The 21,612-nt window shown below is 41.7% G+C and overlaps 1 protein-coding gene across 5 annotated transcripts in view; it reads left to right on the top strand.

The window, feature by feature from the left end:
- MPPED2 (metallophosphoesterase domain containing 2) overlaps positions 1 to 21,612 on the top strand; it is a 166,023-nt gene that overhangs the window by 29,347 nt on the left and 115,064 nt on the right. For all 5 annotated transcript variants that reach the window (XM_066251176.1, XM_066251174.1, XM_066251177.1 and 2 more), the window contains exon 3: positions 17,858 to 18,039. In XM_066251176.1, coding sequence (XP_066107273.1) covers positions 17,858 to 18,039 — 182 coding nt within the window. The remainder of the gene's footprint in view (positions 1 to 17,857; positions 18,040 to 21,612) is intronic.

The following is a 21,612-nucleotide window of genomic DNA, read 5'->3' as shown; positions in this document are numbered from 1 at the left end:
CCCATCTATAAAATGGAACTAATATTTGTTAAAGCAGATGGTCTCCAAGGACTCTTGCATTTCTAACATTCTAAGATTTTAGGTCAAACTTACTCAGAATTCCTTTTATTAGTTCCCGAACTTTCCTCTTCATGGTCAAAGGGATTGGTGATTATTGACGGGAGAGTTAGACTTGGAAACATCACAGTCACAGGTGGAAATCCAGAGGGAGCACTCAGCACTCAACCCGTTCAGCTAAACACCCAACACTGAGGAGGAAAATTTAAGGAAGAAAAGATGTTCTCTAACTTTGAGGTATATTTGGAGGCTTGTGGAAGAAAGAGATTTCCTCAAAGAATGCAATATGGAAGTGGAGACTGGAAAGGAGAAACTGGGTTCTGGAGAAGGAGGAAAGAACTTCTTCCTCACTGCCTCACAGACCGTCATCTAAGAATGTGTCCTTGGCCTGAGAGACCAGGGCTCGGGAGCCTCTAGTTTCAGATTGCCGCTGGCTTGCGCTTTGACATCGACCAAGTCTCTCAATATCCGAGCCTCGTTTTCTTATCTGGAGGATGTAAAGTAGGTCCCCAAAACTGCTGGTGCTAAAAATCCGTGAATCAGTATGTCGGTTGATGTCACAAAAGCAAGAGAGTGACAATAATGAGGTGATCTTTGGAGTGACAGGGCTCGTAAGTGATGGATGAGTGACCCATTGAAAGGACCTGGACTGAGGTGTGTGTTTCCTATGAGGGGGAAAAAATAAAGTCTAATCTTAAAATATATATATATATATAATGTACAGTTGAGTGAGACTGGTTTGTCCTCTGGGGTGAGTGAGGTCAGTGAGACTTTCTGCTATGATGCACATTGGCATCTGGAGATGGTGGAGGAGACCGGTCTTCCAGCTCCGTTTCTGTGGAGTCCCGGAGACTTGTCTGCGTTTGGGGTTGGTGTGAGCGGCAGGTCTTCAAAGGATGATAGGTCACGCGGCTGTGTGGAGCTGTGAACCAGTGAACCAGTGTCAGGGAGGCCAGTGTGTGGTGTCAGGCCTAAGCACAGGCGAGTGTGGGGGCTTCTCTCACCCAAGGAAGGTGTGGCAACAGGTGGCAGACTTCCAGTGGACATTCTTGAGTTTGTGGGCAGAATTTTAATAATCAGAGCCTAGCCTTAAAGGAACAGGGCAGAGGCCAGTTGACAGCAGTGCTTGGAACTGTTGTAGGCTATAAAGGCTTACAACAGAAAGGGGGCAGGAGGCCATTTACTAAGACTGAAGTGACAAGGCAAAGAAGGCAGAGGGAGATGTCAGAATGGCTCGTCCCTGAGCGCTGTGACGTGTGGATTAGGACTTTCTGGATGCTCTCTGTGGTCAGAGTATGATCAGTTCAGAAGCCTGCCCTGGGACTGAGCTGAGTGGGAGGCATGAAGCTGCTTCTGCTCAGGGCTGGGTCTGAGGATTTACACTTTTGGGTAGATTGCCCCAAGACGCAGCCAAGAAGTCTGAGAAGGATGTGTTTTTCCTTCTTGGTTCTTAGTTTGCTTTATACTGTTTAAAAAAAAACAACTGGAAGCAGTAGTCCTCAGTTTTTTAATCTCTGGGTCCTTGACTTTGTTCACGATGATTTGCCCTTGTGAATCACCGTCAGTGCTATCTGACCTCCCGACAGCTTCCTGCTTGCCGTCCAGACATTTCTCGTTAATAACACTGAAATCCTTACAAGGTGAGACATACCTGCTCTGTGCCAGACATGGTGCTTGGAGCTATACGCGCCATATTTAATACACACAGAAACCTCTGAATGGGCCCTTGATAGCCCTCCTTCGTGAGGCTCGGAGCCGAGGTCAAGCCCTGCTTTCCCTGACTTTCAGCGTGAAGCAGTGATCTCTTTTCCCGTTTCTCAATCTTGTTTTCATCAGGAGCAGCGAAGGTGTTTATGAGGCCAGCTACTGTGACTAGAATTTCACAAGTGTTGTCTTCTCTGTGAGGAAACTTTCACTACTTGACACAAAAGTCCGTGATTGTTGGTTTTTAACTGTGGAAAATGCGAGTGTAAATCGCAGGTTGTTTCTCGAGCCACACCTCTGTTCCTAACCTGAACGGCCTGGCGCTGCCTTTTGGATGTGAAGGTGACGGCCATGCGTGAGCATGATGGTGATGCGTGAGCCCTGGCGGTTGAGTTTCCTGCCGCCAGTGTTCTATTCCGGGACCGTGAGTAAGACCCACATTCTTTTCTCTTGGGAAATATTTTACTCTTTGTTTTTGTTTGTCAATTGTTTTTTTGTTTTAGTTTGTAAATGAAAGTGAAGTTACTCGTTTTTATAGTTACTAAGTTGCGATGGAAGTGGCATATAATATTGTATTTATTTGGGTGTCAAACCTAATGGTTTGATATCGTCTATGCTGCAGAATAATTGCTACATTAAGTTTAGTTAACATCCATCACTTCACAGTTAACACATTTTTTTTTTCCTGGTGATGAGAGCTTTTAAGATATATATTTTTTCCCTCTGGAAAAAAAGTAGAACAAACATGATACATGATTTTAAAAAGTAGGTTTTGTGGTGCAGTCAGTGGCAAATGGTGTCAAGCAGTGATGAACAGTGACTTTTGGAAATCCTCTGCAGGGGCAGTGGGGGAAGCAGGCGCGTCTGTGCCCCATGTCCGCGTTGGAGCACGGGCCACGAAGGGGGAAGGTGCCTGCGCTCTTCCCTCTGCTCGCCGTGGGTGGCCAGGACGGTGGAGAACATTGCTTTATTTATCTTAGAGGAGTTGTTGTAACTGCGCCCAGAACTACTGGCATTTGAGGTTCTCACATCGCTGAATTTCTGGTCTGTTGGCATTTGGAGAGTAGGACCCACGGTGTTTCTCACTTAATGGTGAGAAGTTACGTAGCTAGTTCCCAAAATGGCCCAGTTCATGACCACAGGCAGGCCCCATTGTTAAGGCTGTATGTCTAGAAATCTTGTCTGGGCTTGACAGCTTAAAAGCCTTTTGGGGGAGTTCCGTGAAGGGAAATGGTTAAGAAAATTATGACAACACTAACTCGTGAAATGTCCTGTACCCAGTGAAGACGTTTATAAAGAGTCTGCAGTAACATGGAAAATGCTGACGTTATAATGGTTTAAGTGGAGGAAAAAAAAATTCCCTGAATATAACATTCCGAGTGCAGAATGATTCCAATTATGCTTTTAAAATGCATAGTGAAAAGACAAAATGGAAAGATACCAGAATGTTTCTAGTATCTATTTCTGGAATTCATCTTTGCTTTTTATGCATGTTCTTAATTTTACTAACTTAAGTAAGCATAAACTTTATAATTAGGAGGGGAGAAAGATTTTTTTTCTCCGTAAAATAATTCTCATATTTTGGGCAAACTCACCTTTGTGGGTCAGGGCAATTGGCTTGTCCTTTGTGATTCCGGTTTCTCAGGTGACTCTTAATTGACTGAATTAACACATTACTTTGTGTAAAATAACAGCTATTTGACACAAGTGCTTAGGTGACCTAGAAGCCTTGACAGTTTTAATAGTACCCAGTGAATAATAATTTTGAGAGACGGAGTTGAATTATAAGTTACGAAATGGTATGTTCTTTCCCAGTTAAGGTACAGGGTGCTTTATTATCAGGATATTAGAGAGAGTGTTGGAGCACCTCATTAAAGAGAGTGGTCATGTTTTGTCAACTTAGTGAAATTAGGGTGATCCTGCAAATTTTGCAGAGGCAAAAATAACGGTAAAACAATAATAATTATGACAATGATTGGTCCTCACACTGTGCCCTGTGCGTTCTCATTACTTTCTCCCAATGTCTCTAGGAGGTACGTATTTTTATCCCTAATGTCAACACGAGAAAACCAAAGCCCGAGGTCCGGTAACTCATGTTCCAGAGGTTGTCAGTTCATAATATTTGGGATTTGAATCCATGCTGTTTGTCTTGAGAACTTACTATGTTCATAAAGTCCTCTGGGGATTCCAGTAAATTTCATGCAGGAATTTATATTGAACATCTGTTTTTCTTTGACGTGAACTAAGAGATGGAAGCAAATGATATTTGGACCAGTAAGACCACCTGTCAAAATAGCGCTTTATAGTTTGTAGAGTGTTTTCTGTTGGACGGTATCAAAGTGGGCAAAGCTGGAATTTCAAAAGTTTATTAGGTATTTCCAAGGAATACCTAATATTTAAAATCTTCAGATCTGGAGAAAAGTTAACATTTCTTTACTCCACGTCAGATTTGTGTCGAAAACAGTATTGGACTGGGAGTCGGTGTGATTAGTGACTGAGCCAGGACTCGGACAGTCTCCCTTTGCAACTGAGGCTTCATCCTTTTCGGCATCGCCGACCTTGGGGGAAATTGTTTAACCTCATAAACCCAGTACTTCTCATCTGTAAAATGGGATTAATAATACCTCCTTACAAGCTTCATGCAAGGAATAGATGAGGTAATGTTCAGAAAGTGCTTGGCATGGTGCCTGGTGCACGGTAAATAGCATGAATTAATGGCAGCCATTGTTTTTATTAGCGGGAGTTGGGAAGCACAGAGCCTGTATCCGGTTTTGTTGCTAACAGTGGCCCTGAGCAAGTCCCTCAACCCATCCGGCCTTAGATTCCAATGGGAATAATAACGCTATCCTTTTTACACAGAGGTGAGAACGAAGTCTGATTATTTCTGAAGCAGCTGTTTGGGAAAGTAGGCAGGGTTGTTCCAGTGTCCAAGTTAAAGATGAAGAGAATGGGAGGCAGATCAGAAAGGGCAAAGTAGTTGACTCGAGTTTAAGTGGTAACTGGAACTTTCCCACAGGAATCCAGTGTGCAGGGAACAAGTTGAGTGAGTTATACTCAATCTCCTGTGGAAAGAAAAAAAGCTTTAACCCAGATACCCGGCCGCACTATGTACAGATTCACCTGACTGATGCCCTCTCATTAAGAAAGGGCCAGCCCAGCACCGCACCCTGTAGGAGGTCTTCCTGCGTCTTTCCCCAGGTGAGGGCTGCACCTGTGCTTACTAGGGAGCTCCCCGCCAGGTCTGACTGAGGTTTCCCCTTTCACTGAGGAGGGAGAGAAGGCACAGAAGAGCCCGTGACTTAGCCTCGCAAGCTGTGGACGCATCACGTGGGGATGTGTGTGAGCTTGTCCATACCTCTTAGGCCAACTGCTTATAAAAACTAGTTGTGTGCTAAATTGCCACGAGATCGTGGCGAACTTTTGTTCTGGCAAACTCCCATCCAAATTCCTGGCTGTCTATCCTCACCTCCCCTCTGCTGGGCTGCAGGGGGACGACCCACCTGCTGTGGGTCCTGTAGCCAACGTCTAAGGGTCAGGTCAAAGAGGGAGAAATTGTGTTCTCATTCTGCCGCACTTCCGGGAAAGAGTTCGTGAGTCTCACCACTTTTCCCAGTACTGTGCATACTGCAGCACAGGTAGGAAAGACAGTAAGCTCTTTGGAACCAGAAGCTGATTTGTAGTTGGGGGTTATGATTCTTTCCAGTGACTTTCTCAGGCCACCGCGCACCCTAGATTTCCAAGGAATCACATTATCTGTACAAAACTGCGCCAGCCCTGATGTGATCAAGTTTAATCTGTCAGCCAGGACGGCTTTCCTACAATGGGCGTTTGGAGGCACTGCCTATTAAAATATCCAGTCTCTTCCACCGCCTAGAAAGCAAACCCAAAGGCTTGATAGGGGCTACCATCTTTCCATTATTATTACTATTGTTGTTGTTTGCAAAAGCAATTAATATGGAAATGAGAGGGGGATCAGTTCCAACTTTATATGCCCCATTTGATCACCTCTCCCTAAAAGATTATTTAAAAACAGGCAGTGAGCCAGAGAATTTTCAAGGCTAACTTTCTCACGTGGAAGAGAAAAATTATTGCAATGCCCTTTAGCTAAGTACACTCACTTCAGCCTTTATGGATGGCAGTAGTCACGTGGTCACCTCTTCATGCGGAAGAGAGCTTGAAACAATCACAGCAGAACCTCCTGAGACTGGGGGTGGGATGGTATCAGATAGTAGGGCACAGGGAGTACCTGTAAGAGGTTTTTTTCCTTCTTATTCTTTTTTTTTAAAGGAGAAGAAGGCTTTTTGAGGAAGTTAGCTGCCAGCCAAAAAACTAAAGTGACCTAACCTCCTTTTCATCTTATCCATCATTGCTCCAGCAGAAAGCGATCACTGGAGTGTCTGGCCTATAACAGACCTATAGGGCACTACAATAGGCAATTTTGCAGAATGCACACACCATATAATAGGCCTCCACAGCTTAGCGTTCAAATGGGTGTGTATGTAGTGGTGGAAAGGACCAGAGAGAATTATGCACACATGATGTTTTCTAGTAAAGTTTCAGCAAATGTTGACACTGAACTGAGAATTACCTGAGGTTTATTCACCTTATCCAAAGTATCCGGGAAAGTCACTGCTTTGAAATAGAGCAGGGTAATTATATATGTGAATTATCGTGAGACCAATAAAGGACTGTAGAAATGACATATAACTGGGCACTAAAAGAAACTGGATCCGGCCAGGATAAGAACCAGGGTATAATTTGATTTGTGTGTTATCCTGGGTGTATAGGAGAGAGAGAGAAGGGGGGGGGCAGAGACAGAGATAGAGATGGAAAGATTATCTCAGCTGTTAAAAGTGTGTTGAATAAAGTTTGGCTTCTCTAAAACATGTTCTGTACCTTGGACTCAGCCATTCTCGGCTAATACTTTTTGTTTTATAAAATTTGGAATAAAATAACCATTTATTCCTGATGAGTGCCTAAACTGGGTGAGTAGTCAGTTACAACTATAGTCATGATGATTTGGTGTCCTGCTTTTGTGACAGTTCTTATCTATATGATGCATTCCTACTGATTTTAGCAATCTTATACAAATGTGAAGAGGTACAGGTTTCAACAACTTTAGGAAAATCCAGGTCATCTAATACATGCAGTAATCACCAGGGAACTACCTTCCTATAATTTGGCACTCTGACTCACCTTCCTCACCTTCATACTACCCTTTATTATTTTTTTAAATGCTGTTTTTTTTATGACAAATGGCATTATCTTAGCTGTTTTCTTGGTGAACTCCTACTACCCTTCAAGACCCAGATGAAACATACACACTTTGTGAAGACTACCCTTCTCAAAATAGAACTAATTCTTTTCATCAATATTTTCATAGAACCATCTCAGTAATGATGGCTAACCTGTATTGAGCACTTAATGAGCACCAGTTATTTAAATAAGTATAAGTAGTAGTCATTAAGGCTTTATATCAACTTTATGAGGCAACTTCTATTATCATCCCCAGTTTACAGATGAGATAACTGAGGCTTACAGAAATTTAGTAACTTGTCCAGAGTCTCAAAGCTAGGCAGGGACATAGCCGTGGTCCAAACCCTGGTGTCGTTGATGCTGTAAGTGACATAAACGAACCCCTAAAGTGACTTCCTGATCACTTTGTTCTCTCTTACTCTCCTGCCTCCCATAATTTATGGTCTTGTTGATTACAGTTTGCTACGATAGCTTCTCAAGCAACAATGGGAGGTTCTGGATGGTAGAAACGTCTTCTTGGTAGAAACCTCTGTAAAAAAAAATCCTGACTCATACAGATATAAAATGCAGACTGTTCAAAAATGTTATTTAACTTGTTAATAAATGAGGGAACCAAGACATCTGTTATAACAGGTTCATAGGAAAACCTCAGATCTACACGGAATAAAAGACTGTTGAAATGACTTGACAAAAGGATGCAAAGCAGGAGGGGAGTCAGTTGAATCTCCAATGGACAGAATTCCTTCATCTACAGATGAGACTTATTTGCACTGCTTTCACTTAGGTACAAGTTGTGAGGTTGTAAACTAGCCCAAAAGATAAGCTCTGTGTTCCTGTAACAGATAACACCCAGAGATTTCAGCCTTCTATGAAAAGGATGCTCATTCTAAAGTCTTAAAAATTTCCCCAAACCTCTGAGAAACACTATTGCACAGCAAAAGGCAGAAAGTCACGGTTTAGACCGATTCCAAATCCAAAGTCCCAAGCTTATCAGGTAATGTTCATTAAAATTTGGGGAATACAAAAAAAAAAAAAGTGCACCCACACACCCATACACCATACAGAGATCTTGAGAGGATTAAATGTAAAAATACAGGAAAAAGCTCCTGGCACAGAGTGGATACTGCTAATTATCAGGCATGATTATTAGTAATAAAATGTCTATATAGATATATATATATATGGTTGCTTAATAAATGCCTGTCGAGTGACAACATCAGGAATGGACAAAGGTTTTCCTGCAAAGGTGCCGATAGTAAAGACTTCAGGCTCTGCAGGCGGTGTGACTGGAGACCATTGCAGCTCTGAAACTGCGGTTGTAGCTCTAACTTACAGGTGTACCTACCTACAGGCGGACCTTTCCAGTGTCGTTCTACTGGGAAACCTGGCAGAGCTTGGCCAGTGCCAATCAGAAGTTGTAGCTCCGTATAGAGTGTTTCCTATTTTGATTGCAGTCAGAGTTAGACGCGATTCTCTTTTCAACCACATACTAGCTGGTGATGTCCAGCAGGTCACCTGCCAGGTCTGTACCTTGGACACACTGACCCTGTAAGAATCACAAATAAATGTAAACTATGAAATACTTGACCAGGATAGCATTCATTCATTCCCAGAGGGGCAAGAAAATAGTTCTCCATGTGTTCTTCCATTGTGTGAGAACTATGTAATTTTTATGGTTGAATAGTGGGCTAGCTATTTCAGCAAGAGATAAAGACAGAGGGTAAAACAGTTCTCTTTATTGTCATGGAACAGCCTCCAGAGGAACATATATTGAGCCTGAAAATTATTGTACTGGGTTAATTCTGCAAGGTCATTAGTTGTTGGCATCATGTTAAGTGGCCTTACAAATAAGCATTTGTCTTGAAATGTACTTACACAATGTCCCATAGGTAGCTAAGAATGGTCTTAGCCTTAGGCATGACTGATTTTTTGAAAGGAAGTCAATCAATTCAACCCGAAATTGGGGGGAAAAAAAAAACCTTTACAGACCATTAAAACCCAACTGAAATGGCCACAGACTTTAAAGAAGGCCCATTAGCCATGCAAATATGAAGTTGCCTGCACTTCTGATAAGCACAATTAACTAAACAGTGAATGCTATTAACATCTACTTGTGAGACATTAAGCCCTGGAAAACTTGGCTTTGATGAGTTGGAAAGGTGGAGAAAGAAAGAATTTGTTCTCCTTTGATCAAATTTGAATACAAAAATAATCTTGTTTAACTAGACAAAACACCTCCATATGAATTCCCCCCCCCCTAACATTTAAAATATTAGCCTGACCAGGTGGTGGTACAGTGGAAAGAGCCTTGGACTGGGACACAGAGGACATAGGTTCAAAACCCCAAAGTTGCTGGCTTGAGCACGGGCTCACCAGCTTGAATGAAGGGTCACTGGCTTGAGTGTGGGATCATAGATATGACCCCATGATTGCTGGCTTGAGCCCAAAGGTCGCTGGCTTGAAGCCCAAGGTCGCTGACTTGAGCCCAAGATTTCTAGCTTGAGCAAGGGGTCACTCACTCTGCTGTAGCCCCTCAGTCAAGGCACATATGAGAAAGCAATCAATGAGCAACTAAAATGACTAAGATACCACAACAAAGAATTGATGCTTCTCATCTCTCTCCCTTCCTATCTGCCCCTATCTGACCCTCTCCCCGTCTCTTTCAAAAAAAAAAAATTTTTTTTTAAATTGAGCCAGCCTCCTTTCCTTTCATGCCCTCCCACCCCACCTCAGTCACCCTCACATCCTGCGTGGAGCCTCAGTGGTTTTCCTCAAAGCCAGTTTTCCCTGTGGGCCCCTGTACCTTTCAGTGGGTGAAGAAGGAGGATGTTTTTCACGGCCTCCAGGGCTGGTTCAAGCCCACAGTCTGGCTCTATGTGGTCTGGCCCTAGTCCCACCAGCTTTTCAAACCTTCCACTGCTCACTGCCTCAGTGACTGCTCTGGCCACGCCTCTTCACTCACAAGTCCCTAAATACACCCAGTGCTTCCATACCTTCCTGCTGCTGCCTGAACAGCACTTCTTTTCTGCTTGATTTTCCAAGCCCAGTGCTTGTTTAAATTCCACTTCTAATTCCAGCTTTAGGTCACTCTGAGGCCTCCTCTTTCCGAGCCTGAGATCCTTTGTCCCAGGCATTGGAAACTGACACACTGCCTTGTATTCTGTGCCCACTGTAATGTCTCCTGCTCCTCCCAGCCCTCAAAGTCATGCCAGACATCTTCTCCTTTACCCAACAGCACCTTGCACACCGCTTATTATAAAACTTTTTATGTTGTGTCCTAAGTCACCCACTTACATATCACAGGGACCGTCTCTGTGACTTAGTTCATAGCTGTCTCCCTAGCACCTAGCACAATCTATAGTGCTTAATAAATGTGAAGTGACTAAAGGAGCAGAAATTAGGCATGCTAATAAGCATTTGTTGAATAATGAATTGACAAGTGAACTGTAGAATCCTTGAAGGAACCACCCTTGTTGCTTCTTTGTCCTCCCAGAAACTGCTGTGGCACCTGACACACAGGTAGCTACTTAAGAAATGGTTGTTGATTGACTGACTGACTGACTGCCTGTGTAGACTAACAAATGTAATACAACGTCACATGGCTTCTTTCCTCAAGTAAAAGACCAGTACTGATATGTAAGCTGATTAACTTGATTGCTAGGTTAAAAGAGTGGCAAACGTTTAACCTCGGACAGTACATCTCCAATGGGCTATTTATACCCCAACAGTATGTCAAGATGAAAGATTTCTGGGGTTCACACAGTAGCTAGCTAGCTTGACGGACGACATCAAATTGCCTCAAATGGAACCAGTGCAAGGACCATGAATTCACAGCGTATGCAGCGCTCAAAGAATTAAACTGTTACCACTTAATATTCATTGAATGTCATCACTGTACTTTTGTACCAGGAAAAAATAGACAAGACACACTCCGTGCAGTGCAGTGGGTTTTGTTAGCTGTAATTAGTTGGTGATAGAACAGTGTTGATACAGCAGTTCAGCAGTTAGAGGAAAGCAGTGCCCTTCGTACAAATGTGACTGTATTTATACATCTGGTTCTGTTATGCTTACTTACTGTGTTTCAGCACCATTTCTGTTCTGGGGCGTGAGTGCTAAGCTAGGAGAATTTCACCAGCTCTTAGTTTTAAGAAAAAAAAAAGAAAAGACAACGGCCGCATTTCTGAAGCAACTGGTTCCATGACACATTTTTCAAATTCCTGTTTTATTGTGCTCACTCACTGGCATTCTGGTTTCTTTGTTCTCTTTTACACTAGATGTACCTGGAAGCTGTATCTGTAGTCCTCAATTACAGTTCCACATCTTTTTATATGTATACATAGTAGCGCTAATTTGGATTACAGCTGGATAGACCTGGACTACCTTTCTCTTTGCATTGTCTGGGAAACAGAAAACACAGTTGCAAGAGGCAAGAGAAAGAATGTGTTTTAAGCTGTGGAGGAGACTGAATTGTTTCTAAAATCTTGTACAAATTAATAGTGTCATGGAAACCAGGCAGCTGGTCATTAGGGGATCATTTGGCTCTGTCCCTCTTTTCACACTCGAGGAGCAGGCTAGAAAAGGGGAAGTGACTTGCCCAGGGTCACGTAGCTAATTGCTGACCAGTATAATAAGAGCACAGGAAGCCCCGTGCATCCGCAAGCAGGGCTCTTTTAATGAGGCTTTTCTGTTCACTCAGGTACTTCCTCTGAAGACACCTGTATTTGGAAATACTTACAGCCTGTCTAAGCATGTGTCTTGACACATGAGCATGAGCAGCACTCTTTTATCTTGACCAATATTCTAGAAATCAAATTTTTGTTGCTAACTCTCTCAACAAACTGTAATGTGCATTTTTTGAGGTATTAATAGACGACATTTGACATCGAGGGGTCAATTCACAGAGCACTAACACTTAGATTTTTTTTTTTTTGACAGTGAATTCCAGTAATTTTGAGCAGTCTCTCTAGATATTAATGGCTAGAAGAGTTCAGGAGATTGATTTGCTAGCATTTTAAAACTTTTATCATTCTTATTCTCCAAGGGCAGGCATATTTTTAGCTTCCAAAATTAAGTGAGTGGAAAGTGAAGTGGAGTGGAAGTTAGAAAACCTGAGTTCTGGTTCTTTAGAGTGGACAGACTTTAAACAGAATTTTAGTATGTATGTATTTTAACGTGCAGTTGAAAAGTACAACCATCATATATCTGATTCATGACTTCATGATGCTATAATGTAATGTAAAACTAAACAAAAAATTGTGCAAAGACTGTAAGACACAATAAAAATTAAATAATAATACACATGAATTAGGCAAAAACTGTGAAGAGGATTTTCAAAGACATGAAACAAGGGATTAGATAATCTCTAAGGTCCCTTCCAGTCCAAAAATTCTGTGAGTCTACTACTAATTTAAGCCTGGTATTTATTTATTCATTGTTTTGCTGGTGAGTTTTGCATATCTTTGTCAAACAGTACGTCTAGGGTAGATGTTGTAACATCAGAAACATTTTAGCTTTTATGTCATCTAAGTTCTCTAGGTTAAAAAAAAATGTCACACTGCAAAACTTTTTAGAGATAAAGTCAGGGGAATGCAGAAGGACAATACCAAGATTTTCAAGTGGAGGGGGAATGCTAAATACATTCAGATCCCTTTAAAATGCTTTTATAAGGGTTATATGCTATTCTGACATTGAATTATTAGGCTAATTGTGTACACAAGACTTTTACTGCACACATGGTCTAAAAAAAGAAACGCATGTCATAACAAACGACGTGGTAACAGCTTTTCTGAAGATCTAGCAATGGAACATGCAACGTGGTATGAATTTGTGATTGCAAAAATAATAACGCTTATGGCCAGGAGAGGTTTCTATGGTAGGAGCAATAATATTATCATATTATTTTTTGCAGGTAAAAAACTCTAATATGCCAAACTGAATAAATGAGAATGTGGGTTTATTTGTTTGAATTTGTGGTAAGATAGGTAAACATGTTTGAAAACCAAGTTTCAAGAGCAAGATTTGAGGCTTGGCACAAAACCTGGAGATTTAATTAGAAAATGGTTTAAGATGATAGCTCCAGCTTCCGGGAAAGTCCACCCGTGTGTCCAGCACTGTTGGCTCTCCGTCGTCTGTACTAACATTTGTCTTTGATTGGCTGCTCAGTGGTCCACAGATGCGCATGGTCCATGAATTCTGAGACTATAGTGGGAAGGGATTCGACCAATCGGATTGTACCTAGGAGATCACCAGGATTCTGGGGGCATGTGAAGTCCTATCACATGATGAAAAGCTAGCTCCTCAACTTGAGTTACAGAAGCTTTCAGGAGATTGTAATACATGTCCTCACATAGTTGAAGGACTATCAAATGGAAAGGGGAGTAAATACTAAGTCTGTTAGTTCAGAACTAGGATTAAGAAGGAAGTGACAGGAAGGAAACAAATGTATTTATTGACGGTGCCAGTCCCAGGCAAGCTGGGCTGTAGGTGTTCTTTAATTCTCACAAAATCCTCGTGTGGGCGCTGCTGTTACCTCCTTGTACCAGAAGGAGAGGCGGAGGGCAGAGAAACTGAAGGCTGCTACTAGTGATAGTTGTACAAATACTACTAATTAGAGAAAAATAACATTGATTGAGTGTCTGCTGTGCGTCGGACACTGTTCTATATGCTTTAAATACTTTATCCCTTGTCATACTCAGTCATCTTATAAGATAGATACTATTTTTATGTTTGTTTTATTGATGAGGAAACCCAGGCACAGGAGTTAAGTGCCTTGCTGGTATCACACTTAATAAGTTTGGAGAGGGATTCAGAGCCGCAATCCGGCTCTGCAGCTAAATGGGCTTTGCTGGAACATCATTTTGCATGTCTGCTTTCTGAGCATGTGCTGTGTGCCAGACCCAGTGCTTGGCCATTATATCCTCAGAGCTACTCAGCAGATAAGGCATTATTATTCCCATCCTACAAATGAGAAAAAAATAAAGACCAGAAGAACGAAATAACTTGTCCAAAGTGAGTAACTCAGCCAAAAATTGTTCCTCAGTCTTCAGGCTTCAGGCCAAGTCTCTTTGGACCACGCTCAGCTTTCTCAGAGGTGCAGATTCTGGATCCAAAAGTTTCTAGCAAAGGAGAGCTATCAGAAACCAGAATGGGCTGCCCTGGGGGAGGGAAAGGGGACTTCCCTTCTCTGGAAACCTTGGAAAGAAAATTTATGTCAGCTGAGCAGGGAAGGGGGAGGGGATGCAAGCTTTATACAAAGCACTGAACGCACTGCCCCCTAAGTTTTGTCCAGCTCTGGGGTTTTATGATGCTGTGTTTTCTTCTCATCTTCCCATGTCATCCTGTTTTCCCCTGGGTGTACTCAGATGTACGTGTAAATCTCATTCTGATATTTGAATCTGGCTCTAGGGGTTCGATTGCCTTGGTAAGAGACTCACTTGCTAGGATATTTGACATGATGCCTTGAGGGAAATGTTAGGTCATTTGAGAAGTCTGCAGCATAATCAGCAGGCAGTAAAGTTGTTAACTGAGAGGGAGAATGCCGTGTGAGGGTCTTCACACGGTGTGAATAGGTAGATGCTCCAAGAGCAGGCGGGTTTTCCCTTACACATGCTTTTACAGTGAAATATTCACCTCACCTGTCTTAACTTTTCAAAGTGTTTACCGAATGCCCAATTCGGAAATAATAGTTTTCCTAGGATTGTCTCAACTTTAATTACATCCGCTGCAATGTGCCCACTCTGCTAGCCATCTTATTTTCAATTTCGACTCGGAATGCCATTGGGTGGAAATGTCTTTTTTCCTGTGACCCCCTGGTGATACTTGTCATGTTATCCTGCAGCATGGCTCTGACATACTGCACTATCTTGTATCCTTGTACTTGGTCCTGTGGGTAACAACGGACATCAGTGTTTCTGGGTCAGGATATTCTGACCCAGAAATTCTGTATTTGAGTCTTTATCCTTTCCCCTTTCCCAAGCCACTACCGTAAATCAATCCTCCATATCGCTCCCAACTGCCTACAGATGGTTTCCCTTTGATGACATGGGGTTGGTGGCGGTGATGGGTGAGCCTCCTCTACGACCGTTGCTGGGTGCTTCTGACTCTTTCATTTCAGCTCAGAGCTGAGAAGACACATCTTCTCCCTGTTTTCTGTCTCCTGGTTTTCTATTCGTTGGTCTTTTATTTCATGTTAATTCTGTTGGACATTTAAATGTTTCTCTGGAGGAGGTGGTAGGGTGAGGAAGGAAGCTGCAGCCATTCAAAACTTGACTGGTATTTCAATAGTGTTGAAACGTTATTGCCCAATATAGAGCTAAGATGGGAAACAAATTATGTACCCGTGTGATGATTTGCTTCTTTAAATTGAGTAGATTCATAGAATCGGGGCCTATTCACAGCGAAAGGTTTATATCTGTGCTGCTTTCTGTTTGATAAAATCAAAATGATGAATTTGGATGGGCTCTTAAGAGATTTTTTTTTTTTTTTTTTTTAAAGATTTTATTTATTCATTATAGAGAGGAGAGAGAGAGAAAGGGGGAGGAGCAGGAAGCATCAACTCCCATATGTGCCTTGACCAGGCAAGCCCGGGGTTTCGAACCGGCGACCTCAGTGTTCCAGGTCGACGCTTTATCCGCTGCGCCACCACAGGTCAGGCCAAGAGATTTTGATGCAGTATTTGAGCCCATACTTAGCTGAGTTACTGAAAGGAAGAAATAGGGGTTGTTAAAATTATTAGTGTGGGAACTAGGAAGTAAAGACATGTAAATATACATATATGATACTGAATTTATTCATATATTTAAAGTCCAGTGGTTAATTTCTTTAGTTTTCATTCAAATGTAGGTATGTTAAGTATAAATGTGCATACTTTCATTCTAGTGAGCATGTTAACTTTAGGTCGAGGAATAGAATATTACCTGTCACTTTCAGGGGTGACAGTCTGCTGCAGCAGGAGGCAGTCATCCAGTCTCTGGGTAAATGACCTTTAGAAGATACTGATAACGTTAAAACCACTGAAATTGAATATATTAGAGTCTCAATAATGGAAAAGATGATACCAAATTTTTGCACATATATATATCTATATCTATCTATCTATTGATATATATATCTATATATCTATCTATCTATATATATCTACATTGGATATAATCAGGAGGGTCTCCATTTACTCATGAGATCTCAGTGGATTCGTGAATTTTCTCCATGTTAATATTATTAATTTCTAAATTTTCTGGGCAAAATCTAATAGATTTTTTGCAGAAAGTAAACCTTCTCCATGGGGCTCTGGTTAGTTTCACGGTGTTAAGCAGTTCACAGTCCCTCCCTCTCTCCTTCCTCCTTTCTGTCTTATTCGAGTTCTTTTCTCTTTCTTTCTTTCGTTCTTCTCTGTCAAAGGTAAAATAAAATTAAAAGATAAACTGTGGAAGAAATGCAAGACCAACCAGGTTATATACTGACGTCTTTATTTCCCTCCCTACAATGGCATTGTTAAAACTGATTGTTTCTTTTTAAAAAGTGGAACAAGAAAAGAAACATTAAACCCAGCCTGCAGAGGCGAGATGTGCAGGCAGTCTTCTCGAGCCTCCCGTGTGTCTCTGCTGCACGCTCACTGTCAAGGGTGGGGCTGCGATATGAAATATGGTTCCTTATTTAACGTTTCGCACTGTAATCTCTGCATTGCATGTTTGCTTCTCTTGTGACCTTTTCTTTGCATTTACAAATGCTTCCCTTCACCCATAATCCAAAATAAGTGCACATTCCAACCGAGAAATTAAAGGAAGCTGTCAGTGTAGAGTTAATACAGTTAAAGTATCCTTAACACTGCTACCAACCCCTTAAATAATTAAAACTGTATGCTTGAAGAGTTAGATTTGCATTTCTTTACCAAGTTTAGTTAGCACACTTTGTTACACTCAATTAAAAGAGAATGTTCTGTTTCATTTTCTTTTTTTTTTTCCTGGGTTGATCATTTTGCCTTTTGATTCTTTTGCCCCAGTGTAATTTCACAGTGCTTAGGTCTCTGAAACTATACATATATTAATGCGTATGTGGATCTATAGACACTCATTAAAAGGCTTACTTTTGTACTGAACAGAATCTTTGCCCTAGGCATTTGAGCATTCCAAGTAAGCGAAGGTAATGGGGACGCAGATAATGCACTGTGGGAAAGAAGGAGCTGGACTAAATTTTTTTTTTAACATCCTTTTTTTTTTTTTTTAAAAAAAAAAGCTGTTATATGGGCATTGCTTTTCCTCCCCATAATTTGATTGGAGAATCTCTTAGCAAAAACAAGCAGATACCGCTGTCTAGTGGTTCTGGAGAGGATATTAGATATTAGTACTATCTCGTATGTCTCTTCACATCTCAGTTGGCAAAGCATGTGCCGTGTTCTTCATAAATTAGTTCACTGCTTAACTTATGCATGTTTAAGAAGGAATAAATTAGTTATTCATTTCCTAATGAGTAGTGGGATCAGTTGGAGCATGATGAGAGACGAAATAACATAATTTTGCCTCCCCAGTTGGGGTTCAGTGTCCCTAAACTTCAGCAATAATCACTCTTAACAGTTTCTTGGGTTATTTCCAACTCCGCGTGTAAGGTATTTTAAAAAATATTTTGTACCAGGTAAGTAAGACTTTTTGAATTTGTCTGTTGAGGTTGTCAGGCGGGTGACGCTGTCTCCTTTGCACCCCAGAGTGTCCCTTGTTACAATGGTCCCTCTGCCTTTGCATCAGTTTGTCGGGATGTGTTCACAGATAACAATAGATATGTATGTACGATGACAATTACAAGGGTTCAATATGTTTAACTGTTATGGGATCTGTTATGTCTACTTTAGGGTCGACCCCATCCCATATGACACTCCAAAACCAGCGGGCCACACGCGGTTTGTCTGCATCTCAGACACACACTCCAGAACAGATGGTATCCAGATGCCTTATGGGGACATCCTTCTCCACACAGGCGATTTCACCGAGCTGGGACTGCCCTCAGAGGTTAAGAAGTTTAATGACTGGTTAGGTAAGGAATGATTGCGTTCTGGCGCCCCCAATTAACCTTTCCCGTCCAAGTGTCACTCACTGCGTCCTAATTGAATTAGAGCACTTGGAAGCCAGCTCAGCCATTTCTCGTATGATATGCCGTGGTGTCTAGCTTTAATCCAATTCTGTTAATTAAAGATGAATTTTTAGATATTTAATTTTACTGTGCATCCTTTCAGAGCCTGGCCTCATTGGCTCTGGGGCAAAGGGACGGAAAGCTTTGAAACCGATCTCATCTACTCACGCTGCTTTAATGAGGGCACTCACTGGCACACGGGAGACCTAGAATCATATTTTTAATTCATCGGCTCTGCCGTCTTTCCCAGATATTATGAGCAAAGATGTACAAATGACCTACTAGTCAGAGAACATGTCTGAAGAATGAAGGAGAGTGTAATAGTCCCGTGAAGGGAAGGTCCTAGCACAGTGTTGCTGGACAGCAGCTGTCCAAAGTCAACCGGAAGTCTGTCCTGGGACCCCTGAAAATATAAAATGCCTTGCTGTAAAAATCCCAAATCTTGGAATATGAAACTACCCTACCTATGCCCTCTGAAAATTGTAATGGCCACCTGTGGTTGCTGTACAGACACCCCCAGGTCAGGGTTATCGGAAGCATCTTGACTTTCTGGATTAGGCATTGCCAAATATTAACATTCTAAGGCAATCATGGTGTGATGCATAGCTAGATTGGCTGACAGATCGTTTTAAGAATCCTTTTAGGTGAGGGAACGAAGTACAAGGGTTCTGAAATTTTAGAATCTCCAAAGACACTAAAGAATTGTAGAGAGCAGAAATCACTGTGGAGAAATAACGAATATGTCAGCCAACCAACATACAGCGTTAGGCCGAAACTTTAATTGTTAAAGTTTATCTGTTGATTCTTGGAGAGAGGAGAGAGAGAGAGAAAGAAAGATCGATTTATTGTTCCACTTATTTGTGCATTCATTGGTTGATGCTTGTATGTGCCCTGACCAGGGATCAAACCTGCAACCATGGTGTATCGGGACGATGCTCTAACCAACTGAACTACCCAGCCAGCAAAGCAAAAACTTTAAAGCAGGGTTTCAGAAATTTTAAAATAATTGATCAAATGTTTATGTTAATGAAAAATAACATTCATTAAAGACAGTAAAGTATAAAAATGCTAATTAGAATAACATAACATAACATATTTTGAGTTTTCCTGTGATCTTGCACATTAGTCCATATTTTATATATTTGACACCAGAGTACATATTTGTTTTTTATTTTCCTTTTGGTTATTTTAATTTGATAGTATCTGTAAGATTTAGATGATTTTGCCTAATTTTCATATTTATCTTTTTTAATAGCAACACGACATGCATATTGTTCTATGCTTTTATTTAATAAGACATCCCTCCCAAATGAACGTGGAAATTGATAACAATTTTTCCTCTGACAGCTAGCACTGAAACGTACATTTTGTTTGTATATGTCTTTTTGCTTCTATTGACTTATTTCTTAGGGTAAAACACAGCATGAGTTAAATTACTCAGTCAAGGATATGAAATTCTTTCTGGTTCTTACCGTCTGCTGGCATGTTGCTTTCAAGGGGGGGGGGGTAGCTGTGTGCTTCATTAGCAGTGAATGAATATAACAATTTTACCGTGATCCTGGCAGCATTGGATAATGGAGCTTTGTATTTTTGTGCTGGTTTCATAGGTATTCGGGCATCTCATTTAAAACAGCGTGATATCTTGCATATCACTCAGTGTAAACTCATTTTTACAGATGGCCCAGATGCAGAGAACTTACGTGACTTTCTCAGAGTCTCCTTGTGGCAGAAGCTGGGCCCGTACTTCTCGTCTTTTCCCTTCCCTTTTGCTCCTGTAAAATTTGCCTTCAAGTCCTATTATCTCTTCACTTCAGCAACTTTTCTTTGTGAACTATTAGCAGGCAAATATTCTTTGGGGTTGAATTTTGACAGTTTCAAACTGTTCGGTGACAGCTGAATCTCAACACTGCAGTGACCTAGCTGCACTGACAATCTTGATTTGTAAAGAACGGGAATGACACACTGGGAAGTGTTCACACAAATAGAAGATGAGATAGATCCTGGTTATAATCTTGCTTAGCCACTGACCTTGGGCAACTAAGTTAACCTCTCTTTTCCTCTTGGCTTCCCTGTGTAGAACTAAGGATTAATACTACCTGTCTTTCTGGATTGCTGTGCCGATTAATCAGTAAATGATTGCTGCTAGTAAGTTTTTGTGGACCATTAATAACTGAATGGGGAATGTGGTGAATGAACCATCAACAGATATTTAAAGGGTAAAAACAAGAAGAGGTCAGAGGAATTATTTGGTAGGTTAGAAGTAAACACCGAGAGATTGTATAAGGGAAAGTACTTCATAAATGGAAATGTGCCGTAACTAAGGAAATCAAAGGATAAGGAAATAAAATGCGGAGGTCCAGATGCCTGGTCAGTTCCTCCTCTCCCCATTTCCCCTGATCTGCTGAGGCCAGAGGAAGCCGTCTCAGATGGAGGTGTAGAATGCAAGGCCAAAGGAAGAAAACCCACTGGGATGCGGAAAGAGATGTTGGGATCCCATAGGGAAGGCCCAGAATAGTTCGGTTACCCCGGCAACCTCATGCTACTCTGAGGTGAGAGAGAGTGTATGATTACATTCTACCCATTGGCTCAGTTAGGAACCTCTCACCTGAAAAATGTACTTCCAGCAACAGTGGCCAGGTGGCCTGGCAGTGTGGAAATAAGGGTCAGAGCAGTCTACGGCTACAGTAGGCATCCAACGCTCAACCAGCACAGTCCTCAGGTTTGGCAGGGACTTCGAGTCCACCGACCTCTAACCGACTGCCGTCTTCCTACTCTAGTCTAGACAGCTCTGGTTATTGGAAATGGTCTGACCGTCCCCTGAGCTCCTTTACTCTCCCAACAGGCTAATCTGTTTCTACTCTGGGCCACGCACTCCTCTATCCAACAGCATCCCTCTAAGGGGGCTGTTGTCCCAGTTTTAGAGTTGGGGAGCCTGAAGCTCAGCTGGGCCACCTTTCCGTAGATCATTTAGTGCAGGGGTAGTCACCCTTTTTATACCTACCGCCCACTTCTGTATCTCTGTTAGTAGTAAAATTTTCTAACCGCCCACCGGTTCCACAGTAATGGTGATTTATAAAGTAGGGAAGTAACTTTACTTTATAAAGTTTATAAAGCAGAGTTATAGCAAGTAAAAGCATATAATAATAATGATTTAACAAGTACTTTATGTCGGATTTTCGCTAAGTTTGACAGAATAAATCTTTCTAAAACAACTTACTATAGTTAAATCTATCTTTTTATTTATACTTTGGTTGCTCCACTACCGCCCACCATGAAAGCTGGAACGCCCCCTAGTGGGAAATAGGGACCAGGTTGACTACCACTGATTTAGTGGATAGGAAGCTCAGAGAGCCTAAGAAACCCACCAGAGTGCACTCAGCTTGTAAACCTGGGCTTGTCTTCCCCAAAGCATGAGCCCCTTTCCTACCTATTTGTGATATTGGGAGTGGGCTTATGGCAGCTGGGAAGATGGTAGAT

This window comes from Saccopteryx bilineata, chromosome 1 (genome assembly GCF_036850765.1).
Source record: "Saccopteryx bilineata isolate mSacBil1 chromosome 1, mSacBil1_pri_phased_curated, whole genome shotgun sequence".
NCBI classification, from domain to species: Eukaryota; Metazoa; Chordata; class Mammalia; order Chiroptera; family Emballonuridae; genus Saccopteryx; species Saccopteryx bilineata.
This window is presented reverse-complemented; position numbering and strand designations above follow the sequence as displayed.